Source organism: Alligator mississippiensis, chromosome 2 (assembly GCF_030867095.1).
Source record: "Alligator mississippiensis isolate rAllMis1 chromosome 2, rAllMis1, whole genome shotgun sequence".
NCBI classification, from domain to species: domain Eukaryota; kingdom Metazoa; phylum Chordata; order Crocodylia; family Alligatoridae; genus Alligator; species Alligator mississippiensis.
In genome coordinates, this window is record NC_081825.1 from 69709438 (window position 1) to 69724154 (window position 14717).

Genomic DNA, 14717 nt, shown 5'->3' on the forward strand with positions numbered 1-14717 from the left:
TCATGGGTCGTGATAGTTCCATAGTTACTAGTATAGTCAATCAACTAGTCATTCACCTTCAAAGTGAGGGATGGACGATCAACGAGGGAAGGTCATGCCTACATCCTGTAGATGACATCACGTTCCTTGGCACCCGATACATCGGTTCCATCCGCCACGGAATCTCACATGATGGTCCTAACATCGATCCATTAAAAACATTCCTCCCTGTTACTAAGAGGCATTTTCAACAGCTTTTGGGTCGTTTAAATTGGTACCGGCATTATGTTGAACCCAGTCATTTGGCGCTCCTCACTAAGTTGCAGCGACAGATCCGTGACAAATCCCGAAAATCCACACCCTGGACAAAAGGAGATCAGCGGAACCTGCTTCGCCTTCTAGCCACGGTTAAAAACACACAGCTCCACGCCATCGATCTAGATGAGCCATTAACCATAACCCTTGGGTTCACCACAAACCACGTATGGGCTGTTGTGCACAACCCTCATGATGAGCTAGTATACACTGCCCATAAGACGCTTCAAGCGGCACAACATCGATATGGAGCTATAGGGAAAATCCTCCTAGCCAGACAGCTAGTGGAGCCATTAGCAAGGGGGCATGGGACACTACGCGCTCCCGGTGCCACATTGTTACCCTTGCTGGATGTGGAAAAAGTCGACCCGCATTTTCAGGGGGAGCCTAAAACGTGGAATACGTTGGTGCTTACTCACCATTACAACTGGCACTGCTGGAAGTTTGAAGATACAACGCCTAATCCTAGCCCAGAAGATGAGGAAAAGGTCCCTACACTGTATGGAACCTCTGCCCCAGCATGGATGGCGTCAGATGGAACCTCCCGACATGGCGGAGGCTATGGGTATTACTGCAAGGCTTGTCACGATAAGGAAATATTTCAAGCCTACCCAGATGACAATTCGGCCCAAAAATGTGAATTGTTAGGATTCCTCAAGGTACTGGAGCACTGTTTGACACATCATGACAATACGCTCCCCGTTCCAATCATCGCAATCGACTCGCAGTATATTTACAAAATTCTTACTGGTACAGCCCTTCCTACTGAAAATTTGAATGATTGGCAAGACATCTGGAAAATGTTAACTAAATTTGCACAGCTCCCGTTGGTTAAACACACTAAGTCACACCGTCCGGATACTGATCCAGTACATGAGGTCATCGATAAGCTCTTAGAAGACCCACTCCGGACCGACATAGTTTTGCCTATCACATCTACCTCCGGTCCTGAAATAAATCTGTTCCTCGCGTGGCTTCATGAAAATTGGGGTCACTCGGGACCACGAGCTTGCCATCAACGTTGGTGCCGAACCATTACGGAGCCGGCCTCATATGGAGTTCGGCGTGATTGGGAAAAGGTAGCTCAGGCCTGTGAGATATGTGCTAAGGTGAAGTGTCATAGAACTAAGCATCAACTCGGAGCTTTCGACTCTTCACAGTTCCAGGCAGGAAAAGTCTGGCAGGTAGATCTGCTAGGACCCCTCCCAGGGTCTAAACCGCCAAATAAAGGATTAGTTGTTGTCGATTTGGGAACAAGACAGTTACAAGTTATTCCCTTACGAAAAAGCAATGCCACTGCTGTTATTTCCGCTTTAACTGCTGTATTTGCCACCTGGCAACCTCCTCATGAGTTTCAGTCTGATGGGGGACCCCCTTTTAACTCTAACACTCTAGACAAATTTGCTCATCTTCACAATGTAGCATGGCATCTCCATCTGCCGTACCACCTGCAGTCCAATGGCGTTGTAGAAAGACATATAGGCCTATACAAAGAACAACTTCGTCTCAGAGGAGGAGGGATGTTTAAAAACTGGACTAGATTCAATCATGATTTTCTCATCTCACTGAACACTGCAAAACCATTATGGGACGAAGCTAATGTCCAGAAACCTCTACCTTGGGAACCTAAGTTCCAACCAGATGAGTTAGTGTGGAGCTCAATACCGCACCCCCACCAGTCTCATCCGCAAGTTCACAAGGAACAGTTCAACAGTCGGGACAGTATCCTAATACCTATTCTGTCCAATTAGAGGAAAAACCCGATCGTCCCCCTATTATTGTTCATCACAACTGGATGACTCGTCGTTCCGACATTCACCTAGTATCCTTATAGTAAATTCAATTATGATTTTCTTTTGTTTTGTTCTGTTGTTGTTTTCTTTCTTTACAGACCTGACTTCAACAAAGCAGTAATCTACAGCCGCTCGATTGTGAGATCCGTCGAGCACCAAGCTGCGGTTCCTTCGAGTCAACAGAGTGACGGCTATGAAGGAGACACCGAGGCAGCAAATGTTCGTCGGGTCAGAACTCGCTCTGATGCTGCTCCTCTCTCATTTCTGCTACAGCATGTTAGTTAGACCTGTTGTTGATCCACGCGTAATAGCGGTTTGGGGAAAGAATGTCACATTAAAGTGTATAATTGACATGAATGAAACCATAATACAAATTTCATGGGAAAAACTGCATGGTAAAAGTGCGCAAACTATTGTTGTGCATCATCCTGAATATGGGTTTTCTGTTCAAAGAGAGTACCCTGGAAGAGTGTCATGTAAAACCTCTTCGTTCAGTGACATAACAATCCAGCTAAATAATGTGAGTTTCTATGATGAAGGAAAATATAAATGCAAAGCAGTTACATTCCCATTAGGAAATGCAGAGTCATTAACAACTATAACTGTAATTGTCGAACCCACTGTGAACTTTACAAAGGGACCAACCCCCTTAATAGATGGTAAAAATTGGACAGTAGCAGCTGTCTGTACAGCAGCCACTGGAAAACCCGCTGCAAATATAAGTTGGGAAAGAGACTTTGGTAAAATAGAGAATAGTTTAATTTCCTTTCCAAATAGAACGGTAACAGTTATAAGCCAATATAAGATCATTCCCACTAAATTTGCGAGGGGAAGGCGTATAACTTGTATTGTGAAACACCCAGCTTTGAACAGGGAAATAAGGTATTCTCACGTACTAGACATCCAATATGCTCCTGAAGTGTCAATAACTGGCTATAATAGGACTTGGCTTGTTGGACAAAGAAATGTTCAACTTAAGTGCAATGCTAATTCTAACCCGCCGCCTATAAAGTTTACCTGGGCCAGATTAGATGGACAATGGCCTAAAGGCTTACTGTCTGTAAACAATACTCTGCATTTCAATAGCCCATTAACCCACAATCATGGCGGGACTTACATTTGTAGGGTGACAAATTCCCTTGGTCAAGGAAGCGATGAAAAGACTATTTACGTATTAGATCTCTCTACCATCCCTACCACACGATCGCCCACGGTTTTATGGTATTCTTCAACTAATAGCGTTACGGGTTTAGCATCAGCATTCACCCTAACAGTAATGCAGGGACGCAATTGGGGTACCATCATCGGTAGTGCAGTAAGTGGAACTCTCTTTCTAATACTTGGAAGTATTTTAATTGGCATTGTCTGTTATGGGAGAAGACGGACGTCTCGCGGTGACTATTTCATTATGAATCATATTTCACTGACTAATAAACAAGGGGAGTCCCAAACAGATGTTCTCCAATCAGATGATGACCAATAGTTATTGTTATATGTTTAAGTTATTGTATTTTATTGTTTGTTAAAAAGACCGGTCTGTAAAATTGTTTATTTGTGTGTGTATATATATAAATATATATATATATATATATATATATATATATTATTGTTGGCTGCTTAAGCTCCGTAAGGCCAGTGAATCCTAGAACAAAAATTCCTTATAACGTGCTCATGTGTCTAAAATTCCAGTTGTGCCGTCAGCAAGGGGGCATGTCACAACTCAATGATTTTAGTGCCTCTGCACGATGGAATTTTCCCGCCACATGAGAGTCTCTGAACACAGCAAAAGTTTTCTGCTTCAACAGAAAACCCCGGTGCAAGAGAGTTCCCGCCATTTGCATGCAAATTTGTATCCCGCTATTGGCCAGTTCTAAATTATTCCTACGTAGCGGCTAGCAATTGGCTTGTTAGCCATATAAAATTCTGTGCGACTTCTGCCCAAGTCAGAGAACTTTGAGCACACTGCAGAGTGCCTTTAAAGATTCCTGACTTGTGGCTGAGCTGATCGATTGCCTGATCACCTATCGATTCTTCTCCCCGTCGCCGAGCGCAATCCTTCAACGTACCCTTTTCCCTGCCGGCCTGACTCGTGTACAGATTCGCTGGCCTGAGCCTTGCCAGCTGGAGCAACTCATGTAGTTGTTTAAGCGACTGGACCACCTGCGTCATGACTACTAGCGGCGTAAGTAAAGCTTTTTGCAACCAATACACTTTGTCTGCCTCTCCATTCACCAGCCCGCCCAACAACCAAGTAATTTCTAAATCACCTCAAATCGGCTCCGGCCGTCTGAGACACAACCAAGGTTAAACTGCTCTCAGGTCCCTTATGTATTCACACACATACACACACACTGTGTATTTATAGATAGAGAGAGTGAGAAAGACAAGGTTCTTTGAGTAGATGTGATATCTTGTATTAGACCAAAGATATCACATCTACTCAAAGAACCTTGCCTGCCTATGTCCTTAGACCAACATGGATACAACCAAAAACCCAGCAGAATATATGTGTGTATATATATATATATATATATATATATATATATATATACACACACACACACACACACATATATATATATATATATAAAAAATGAATTCCTTTATGTGTATATATTATGATATAGCCTTTAATCATACGATCACGTACCATTTTTTCCATAAGAGCCTTGCATTACTGAATGGACAGAATGGGTAGTTCTCACTAAGTAAGTAGCTATTAAATGTTTTATTATAATTTGATTGTTCAGTGATTTGGCCCACGCCTTTTTTACTGCATAATTAAGGACTTACCAATTCACAGTGGAAGTGGGTTGTGCAGCAGCTCCTTTAGTCTTGCAGGTTTCCCATGCCCCTGCTGATTGGCGGAGGGGCCTCTCTACTCACTCCTGATTGGCAGGGAGCCAAAAACCACAGTTTTAAATATGGTGCTGTTTTTGCCTCACGGCCAGTCAGCAACAAAAAGCAGAGCCACCAGGGCCCCTCAACCACTCAGCAATTGGGGGTGGGGCACGTGGGGGAACCTGCAAGATTAAAGAAGCTGCCACGCAACCCACTTCCACCGTGAATTCAGTAGGTCCCTACATATAATATCCAAAACTCGTTATACTGGCATGTAGAAGTCATCTGCAACAATGGAACCTTCAGTCCTATCACTCATGGTAAAGAAGTAACTAAGAGCAGTAACAGCTTTGATATTTTTATGTGAACCAGTACTAGGAGGGGATGAGGTATACATTGCCAACGGGCCACTGACTGGCCAGGCACTCCATTTCCCAGCTGCCCCTGCCCTCAGCTGTGCCAGCAGCACGTGCAGCAAAATAGCACAGAGGGCTGCTCTGGAGCTGCTGGGAATGTGGGACAGGGGCAGCTTCCAGAGTCACGATCTATAGCCTGCATGCTCTGGGCAAAGGCAAGCATGCAGGGGATCGTGGTTCTTACCCAGCTCCAGACAGGCTGTCACCGCTGCAAGGAGCTGGGCCAGAGCCAAGATCCTCTCCTTGCACACCCCTGCCCGGAGCATGCAAGTTACAGATCGCAGATCTACCCTGGTTCCAGAGCAAGCTGCCCCAGTCCCGTGTTCCCAGCAGCCCCCCGCGCTGCTCTGCTTCACGCATTGCCAAAGCAGTTGAGGTCTCCATGGAGAATGGCACAAGCCATGTGGGCAGGGGTGATTGGGAAATGGGGTCCTCAGTTAACCGGATCTGGCCCACGGGCCAGACATTCCCCATCCCTGTTTTAGATGCTGCAGTGCTTCTCTGGAATATGCTCTATAATGTTGGAATCTTCCAACAATTTCGGTACGAAGCTAATAATTCTCTACTGATATTCCTAAAGGCTTTATCTTGGCAAAAACTAGACAGTTTATCCACAAGAAACAACAAGTTATATGGCTCACACAAAGCCAGTACAGTAGCAAATTTCAAACCCTTTTATTCAAAGCCCATAGGCACTAACAGTTTTCAGATGAACAGCTGCAAGAATTTTTCTAACAAGAGCAAAATACGTTTGTTTATTTTAAATGTTGTTCTTTGGAGTGGTTGAACAACTTTTACTCTAAGTTACCAAGCATCTTAAGCCTGTAGATGAGATGAGGTGTAAAAAATTACAGCTCAAATCATAACAATATCACAAGTGTATAAGACACTAAAAACAGGGTCTTATAATGTGAAGCATCAGATAATCTTATCTATTTCAGAGATTCAAAATACTTGTTAATTTGAATTCAAATGACTGGCACATTTGAAGTTTACCATAGGTAACAGAATATGGAGAACTCCATTCCATATTCTGAGCACTTTCACTCTTTCAGTAAATTCTGGATGCAATCAAATTAAGATAGCAAAGAAATACTGTGATAAAGTATAAGGTTGATTTTTTTCTTTTATCTGAATAAGTACTTTTTAATTAATGTATTTGTAAAATATATGTTATCAGCAGCTATCTTCACATTTTAACATAAAAAGACAAAAACTTGTGGCAAGAGATATGGGAACCAGGAGGGGGGACAGAGGGTAATTTTTTTTTTGGATAAACAGAAAAATAACTTCCTACATATAAATAACAAGTTAAATAAATATCATACTTCATGATTTACATAAATTTAAATCTGAGCTCAAGGAAAAGACTCTAGTTATCAATATTTAATGAAGGTACTTCTCCTAAAAGCTTAAGTGGACTCATCTAATTAAAAAATGCTAATGTGGTGATATAGACTTTCCTTGTCCAAGTGCCATATCTTATTCCTTCCTCTGTTTCTTCTTGGGTTTTCTTAAGACAGACAATGCATGTTCGTTATTTGACTTTCTATTATGAATAAAATATTTGATTTGCTGCTAAATACAAAACAAAGGAATATAATAAGGAGCATAATAATTAGACTAGTTCAGATGGATGTATATGAATGGCATGGTTTAAGAACTTGAAATAAGCCTTTTTCTAGCATGCCTCTATCTTGGATCTTAATGACAGAACACAGTTTTAAATAACAATGGATCTTAAAGTGCTTACTAAACAACTCTTATAATATAAACAATAATGTAATTGTCTACAATACTCAGTCTTTAGTATAACCAAAGCTAATGATATAAACATTCTACTACTTAGCAGAAAGAAAAATGCAGGCTATACCATATTCTGCCTGCTATATTTTGTCTATTAAAAATAAGTTTATTAACTGTAGAATTCTAAGCAAATTCCAGTTATCCAAATGTAATTATTATCTGACCCAAATCTGTATAAAACTGAGTTTATTCATCCAAAAGTAAAAAATATGATGTTTGCAAGCATCCACAGAGACGCTTAAAAATCCAAGGTGAGTTTAAATTATTTACTTAGTTGATACACGATTTTGGAAAGTTTTGTTTTCAGATAACGTTAGGGCAAGTTCTAATGTTTTTCCATGATGTACTTCTAGTCCCAAGGGATAAGTCAGGAAGTCTTTTGTTTACCAGTACTATAGCTCCCTACAACTTTAATTCATCAAGGCTCTTAAGCAGGTGCCAGCTTTAAACACACAAGTATTTCAACTTAAGAATTTGCATGAGTCCATGAGTATAAACAGACATGGTATTTGGAGAAGGATCAAGTGTCCCGGGATGTGTCCTGGCACAGGTGATCCACTTAACTGGCATTTACAAATATGACCCAGGGTGCTTGTCCCACTGAGTCATGCACCTGCCACCTATTCCAAACATGTGGGACAATGACCCATCTCCACGCGAGATACAAGCACCAAATGGGAATTCACAGGGCACCCAATAAGCAATCCTCCCCCATTTGGCATCACAAAGTGTGACAACCTTTGGTTGTGGAAACATTTTTTGGCACCTAGAGCTAGGACGACAAGGAGCTAGGATGTCTGTCTGCTTGCGACTTGGTGCCACCATAATTTTTTTTTATGACAATACAAGGCAAACAGTACATTTGCACAAAATCAGACTTAAGTAATTGAAGTCAACTGCAGATTCCCATTTTCTTCAGTGACAGTTTGATTAGACCTTGCATAATAATGTATTCTTTTAAAAGTTACAGAGCCCTCCCTTACCACTTATGTGATCATAAACCTTAGACCACTTAAAACAAAAACACGGACTCTTCTTTGCCACCACAATCAAAGATCCAGAATCCACTATGCTGGGAACTGTATCTAAACATAAGGAACAAGCAGTTCCTCCATCAAAAATCTTACTTTCAAAAGAAAGAGTAAGTACCTTCATTGTTTTATTTGGTAGTGATATTTAAGATTTTGCCATTTCAACCTATTGCTTTCTGTACCCTTTTTTAAAAAGTTCATGACAAAACATAAAGGATTTCTTTTAAAGTTAATTCTTTAAAATTATGTTAATGAGTGCAATCCAGCAATACAACACTAAAATTTTACTATCCAATACTGGTATTTCTTAAATAAGAAGAAATTGTGAGTAAGAATAAACCAATATCATTAGCTCATGTCATCCACCTGACAGTGCTGTTAGTAAAACTCTACTGACAGCTTACCTGGCAAACCAGGGTTCTTTTTTGTTGCTTGTCCTAAAGGATATATGGAAGGTCATGTGGTTTTTATAATGATCTTGAACTCTTAGTTCACTATTCTACCTAGCATAAGCTTTTATAAACTATAATGTCTACAGAAACAGTTAGCTTCAAACGCATGTCAAACCAAAAAAGCACAAGGGATCATAAAATATAAACCCTAAAACCTGACAAACTCCATACAGCCTTTTCTAGTCTTTCCAAATTACAGATGTGTGACCTTCTACAATGATCACCAGGAATCCTGGCTTCTCTGTTCAAAAATAGGAAATACTCCAATTAAAAAAAACCAAATCCACACAGCCATACACACAGACCCCCACACCCCCTCACACATCCCAGCCACCCTCCCCCTAAACACAACCCCCCACAAGCCCCATACCCATCCACATTCCACATATTTATACACCCACCCATATGCTCCCTCACCCCACATCCCCAGATACACCCACACCCTCCCCCACACTCCACATAGCCACAGCCCCCCACAAACCTATACCCCCCACAGTATACAAGAGTAAGGCTTCATTTTAAGCTATTATACAATCACCTCTATGTACACTACACAAACATGTAAACCAGGACAAAAATATTTTTTGAAATCGAAGTAATGAATGTTTTAGATGTTCACTTTTTAGAATATATTTTGGTATTTTCCTGGTTCCGAGATGGCAAAACCCCTTGCTGAAAGGAGTACTGAAAGGGCAAGGGGAGGGACTTCTGGTGGCAAAGGTCAGGGGTTAGGGGGCAGGACTTCCAGTTACAAGATGGTGACTAGGGGGCAGGGCACCTGTCAAAGGACAGCCCTCAACAGTTGCCAAAACTCAGTAAGCGGCCTACCGCCCAAAAAAAATTGCCCGCCCCTGCTTTAGCAAGTGATGTGAGCCTATTCAAGAGGCAAGGATTTTTTAGTAATATCTTCTATTGGACCAAATGTGTAATGAGGAAAGATGCTAGGCATGCTATTGAACTCAAAGTACTTCCTCACGTCTGGGAAGGAAATAGGCACGCTTGAGCTAAATAACAGAAATATGGCTTGTGTATAAATCCATTGATAAATAGAAGAGCCACTTAGAAGAAAGGCCACTTTGCTTGAAAGCTTGTCCAACATCTCCCCCATCTATGTAGTTAGTTCAATAACAGGTATCAACAAAAATATAGTTGCCTCTCATATATTTCCTGGATCATCACAGCTATAACAACACTCCAACCCTACTGTACAAAATTACAACAACTGTAGTTGTAAAAATATCCCTTAATTTAAACCACAAAACAATCTATATTATAAGCATTACTATAAAACAAAGCAAGCCATAAAAATATGCATTATAAAAATGTTTAATATGTTTGTTAATATGTGCATAAGGATTATTTTCAACATACGCCCAGGGGCAAAGCTACTGATGTATCCATGTATGTGAGTGGTGAATTTTGCCTGTACTGTTCCTCTTTCAAGATCATATTTTTTAATTGCAGAAATACTGCTTTCCTGCAAGTATATTTCAATAAGTACATACAGGTATCTTGCTTGTTCATATAATGATCAAATTTTACAAGACGTAATAAGCAGACTACAGTCTTCTCTAATCATAGCAGCACAAACAATCACACATCAAAATTTCAAAAGCTAGTCTAGAGGAAACTTTCTAACATTCTGCTTGATATACTATATCATGTTTAAATGTGTAGATGAGAGATAGGCTCTTCCAGCTAGGAGTTATGTTAATCTTGGATAACACATTTGGTGGCCGAGTCTCCAGGTCTTTTTTAATAACCTCTTTTTGCAGTCTAACAGCTTCTTTTTTTGCTGACTTTTTGCTGCTGTTGACTTATTCTCTTCTCTTTTACTATCTTTCCTTTCTGAGGTCAGCTGGAATTTTTCTGCTATTCCTCTTACTTTGCAAACCGATCTTTTAATGTCATTTTGGAAGTTCGGCAGACAAGGTTCCTTGGTGAATCTGATATCTTATCTTTTTGGAAGTTCTACCTTTATCCCATTCCTCTGTCTGAGGCCAGGTCTATACAATGATCTTTTACTAGTTAAGACGTAATACAGCTTAATATAACTGATCAAGGATGTAATGAAGTGTGATCTCAGACTGACATAAGCTCCTCTACCAAAGCCAATGACGTAGATGCAGTTAGACTAGAAAAGTTGATGTAGCTAGCGGGGAACAGGTTGGGAGATGGGACAATGAGAAGAAAAACTGGCAAGGCATCTACATTATGAGTGCTCTGTTAGTAGAGCATACAGGTATTTATATATATCGGCAAAACATTCCTGGTCTGAGTGCTACAGTATACCATGTAGCACACCGCCTATATATCTTTACAACTGCTTTATTTCATTCTTTATCTTCCACCACAGTCTTTATGGTTACAACTCCAAACACTACTCCTCTATTACCAAACCCACAGCATGTTTTAATCCTACATCTTCCCGTGTTGTCAACATTTCTAACAGATCTCTCCCCACAGCTTCAAGCTCAATAAAAAAATATATATATATTCTCTCCTAAACTTTCCCCTATCACCTTCTATTTTTGTTAAAAGCACCACTAACTTTATTGCTCACTCAGATCCTCAGGGACACCCTTAACTCCAAGGAAACAAACTTCAATTCTTCATCCTGCCCCATCTAGGCTCTCAACAAATCCTTGTTTCTTCCTCTACAACACTAAACTCTGCCACTCCTCAAGTACTGGAAACTTCTACCTTCTTATACAAAAGATTTCTCCAAATCAGTTTCCTTTCCTACCAATGCAAACATGTTTTTCACACTTCCAGAATGTTTATGCTAATTTTCCTCTTCTGTCCTCACAGCATCATTGTTAAAGTCATCTCTCAATTTTCACTTTGATAATCTAAGCATGCTTGAGTTTCTTAAGGTTCATATTTGAAGGCTTATTTTCCCTTGGTCATTTGTTACTCTCCTTTAACTCTCTAGTATGTCCATCTTTTTGAAGCATGCACACAAAAAGGGACAAAGTACAGTAAAAACTCTGCTGCTCCTATCTCACATAGCACCAAAAAACCCCAGAGTAGTAGGTTAGTATATCAAACTGAAACACAGAGGGTGTGTCTACATGAGATGCTTTAGTGTACAGTAAACTAACCTACTTTCCCACTAATCTATGAGATATTATATGTTGTCCTGGCCTAGCTCCCCAATCAGAGCCAGGGGTTGGGCAGCAGGCAGCTGCAGGATACAGGGGTGTGGGGCAGCAAGCAGGTGCCCTGGAGGAGACAGTTCTCCTCCACTCCAAGAAATCCAGGTCTGACATCAGTGCCCCTGCCAGCCCAGTGGTAGCACTGGGAAAGCGTAGAGCTCCCCCTTGCTGCCATATAACAACAGGGTAGGCCAGAACTGCTCCTGTCAGATGCAAATTTGCTTCTGATAGGTGTGCATGTAGACATGCAATTAATGCTCAAAGAAAGCTTACTGCACAGTATTTTATTGTGCAGTAAGCTTTCTGAGCATTAATTGCATGTGTAGATGCACCCAGTATAGCCGTGGGAACACCTTTATGCCAAAAAAGTCATACAGAAATTAAAGTCTATGATCTCAAGAATAAATAAACTGACCATGAATAAATTTAAGTTGGAAATCAAGAGATTACTAGCCATCAGTTGAGTGAGGTTCTGGAAAAATTTTGTGATAGAAGTAGAGGTGGCAACAATTTAACTAGTTTCAAGAAGGGACTTTAAAAGTTTATGAAAGGAATTATATATCTTCCTGCAATAGAGTGGGATTTGACTTGACCCAGGAGGTACCTTCCAGTTATATATTCCTATCTCATTACTTATTATAGGTTCATCCAACACAATTTCCTCATCAGAATAACAGTAGAGATCCTCAAATCAATTTCATATTAAAGATGTTCTGTATGAAAATGTAACGAAAAAAAAACTCCAAACACATTTTTTAAAATACGGAGCTGTTTTCAAATCTCCAAATTAAATTCTCACTAGTGCCTTCATCAAATATTTATTTACTTCTGCTCATAACAGTGTTCATTAAAGGCACAACTGAAGCAAATTATGGAAAACAGTACAACCTACATGTAGAGCTACTCACCTACATTTGCCTTTAGAAATTAAGGACAAATACTCAGCTGATGTAAAGTGAGATAGCGCCGCTTTACTTTAACTAAGCTATGGTGCCCTCCAGTACACCTTTCTACAGGCAAAACACCACCTGTAGAATCACGCAAAACACATCATTTGAGGGAGTAAGATGCATGAGTTCAATTCTACCTGAGTAAAAGCTAAATTTTTTTAAAAATGAAGGTGGGAAAGCTCCAAGTTAAGGTTTCCTGCCAGCTTTTAAATGTCCCATTGCAGCACATTTAAGAAAAGCATTCGAATGCCAGCTGCGACACATAGCACTCGTATGGAAACAGCCTCATCCAAGGCGCCCAACCAGAAGACTAATTTTGTGGCAACATCTTGTTCAGGCTCTGCCACCCCTTTTCTTTTCATTGCTGTTCTTTCCTCTGCTTTCGGCTCTGTGGTCCCCAACCCACAGCTTAGGGTCCACATGCCGCGCTGCAGACCCTCACTCCTAGCCGGCAGCCAGAGGACGTTGACGTGCTAAGACCAAGGAGAGCAAAGGCAGGCTGGTCGCTGGGTTCAGTCACCCACGGGCCAGCCGAGACCCGGGCCTCTGCTTGAAGGGGCCCCATGCAAGCCGCGCCCCCCTCCAAAAGGCCGGATTTATTTCACACAGAAAAGGGCGCGTGCCCGTTTGGACATGTGGGCATCAATCCCTCCCTGGTGGCAGTGGCGGCGGTGGGGCTGCTCGGGAGGGGGTCTGCCTGCGGGCCAGAGCCAAAGTGGCTCCTTGGCCCGGCTCTCCGTGGGCCAAGGAGCTCCCAACGCCCTGGCACGGGGGTCCCTTGTAAGGGGCTCTGCGGCGGGCGCTTCTCCCCGGGTCCCACTCACGCTGCTCGGGGGTCGCAGGGTCCGTCCTCCGCGTCGCTCGCCCACTCCTCGCCGATGTCGGGCAGCGGGCAGAGCGGGGCCCTGGCGCCGGGAGGGCACGGCCCCGGCCCCGGCCCCGGCCCCACCGCCTTGGCGGGCAGCGCCGGGGAGCAGGGCGCGGCCGCTCCGGGGGCCGCCGGGGGCCTGAACAGCTTGGCCAAGATGGTGCCCAGGTCCAGCACCGCCACCTTCATGGCTGCGAGCCGCGGGGACCGTCCCGGGCCGGCAGCTCGGCTCGCCCGTTGCTAAGCTAAACAAAGCCCCGGGCACGGCGGCGGCGGCGCCTCCCCCGCCCGGCGGGAGCTCGGGGTGCGGCCGAGGCGGGACACGCCGCAGTGGGGCGCCCCACGCTTCCCGCCGCCGCCTCGCAAGGGCTCCTCCGCCGCCCCAACCCCGCTCCTGCTGCCCCTGCCCTGCCCCGCCAGTCATTGCAAGGAAGGGAGGTTTATTTTGGCGCCAGTCCTAACCAGAAGAATAATGCAGGTCCCCAGGCTGTCAAGCATCTCCATCAGTTTTAAGTGGAGAATAATGTGGGGTGTGTCACAGGGGAGGAGGAATCAAAACTCGCGGCAGAGGTGATATCTTTTATTAGACCAACCAGGCGGCAGGGCTCTTTGGGTAGATGTGATCTCGTCTATTAGACCCACTGAGTCGTTGGGGAAACGTTCTTAGCAAGCTTTCCGGCGCAGTCACTCCCTATGCCTGACAAAGGGTGACTGCGCCGGAAAGCTTGCTAAGAACATTTTCCCAACCACTCAGTGGGTCTAATAAAAGAGATCACATCTACCCAAAGAGCCTTGCCTGCCTATGTCCTTAGACCAACACGGCTACAACCAAAAAAACCATTAGACCAACTAGATAGCTGTCAAAAAAAAATTCATCAGGCACAGGAGATTGCAAAGATTGTAAAAGTTCTCCTAGGTAGAAATGAAAATTCATATTTCCCAGGAATTCTGGCAGTGTGGTAAAGTCTCCTGTTTGGAACAGTTTATTTTGTGTGGATTAGGCTCAGAGAAAAGTTGGAAAAGCCTTTTTGCCTCCAAGTTGTCTGGTGGCAAGCAGGTTGTAGAATCACATTTCCTTCTGGTTATGAGGTTTCATATTTCACTGAAG

At 42.8% G+C, this 14717-nt stretch overlaps 1 protein-coding gene across 2 annotated transcripts in view; it reads right to left on the reverse strand.

The window, feature by feature from the left end:
* Positions 1 to 13867, reverse strand: part of FAM149A (family with sequence similarity 149 member A) — a 73903-nt gene extending 60036 nt beyond the window's left edge. Inside the window, exon 1 of one of the 2 annotated variants that reach the window (XM_019481315.2) lies at positions 13566 to 13867. In XM_019481315.2, the coding sequence (XP_019336860.2) occupies positions 13566 to 13798 (233 nt within the window). In that variant the 5' untranslated portion in view covers positions 13799 to 13867. The remainder of the gene's footprint in view (positions 1 to 13565) is intronic. The other variant, XM_059721816.1, reaches the window with a different exon arrangement.
* Between the last annotated feature and the right edge of the window lie 850 nt (positions 13868 to 14717).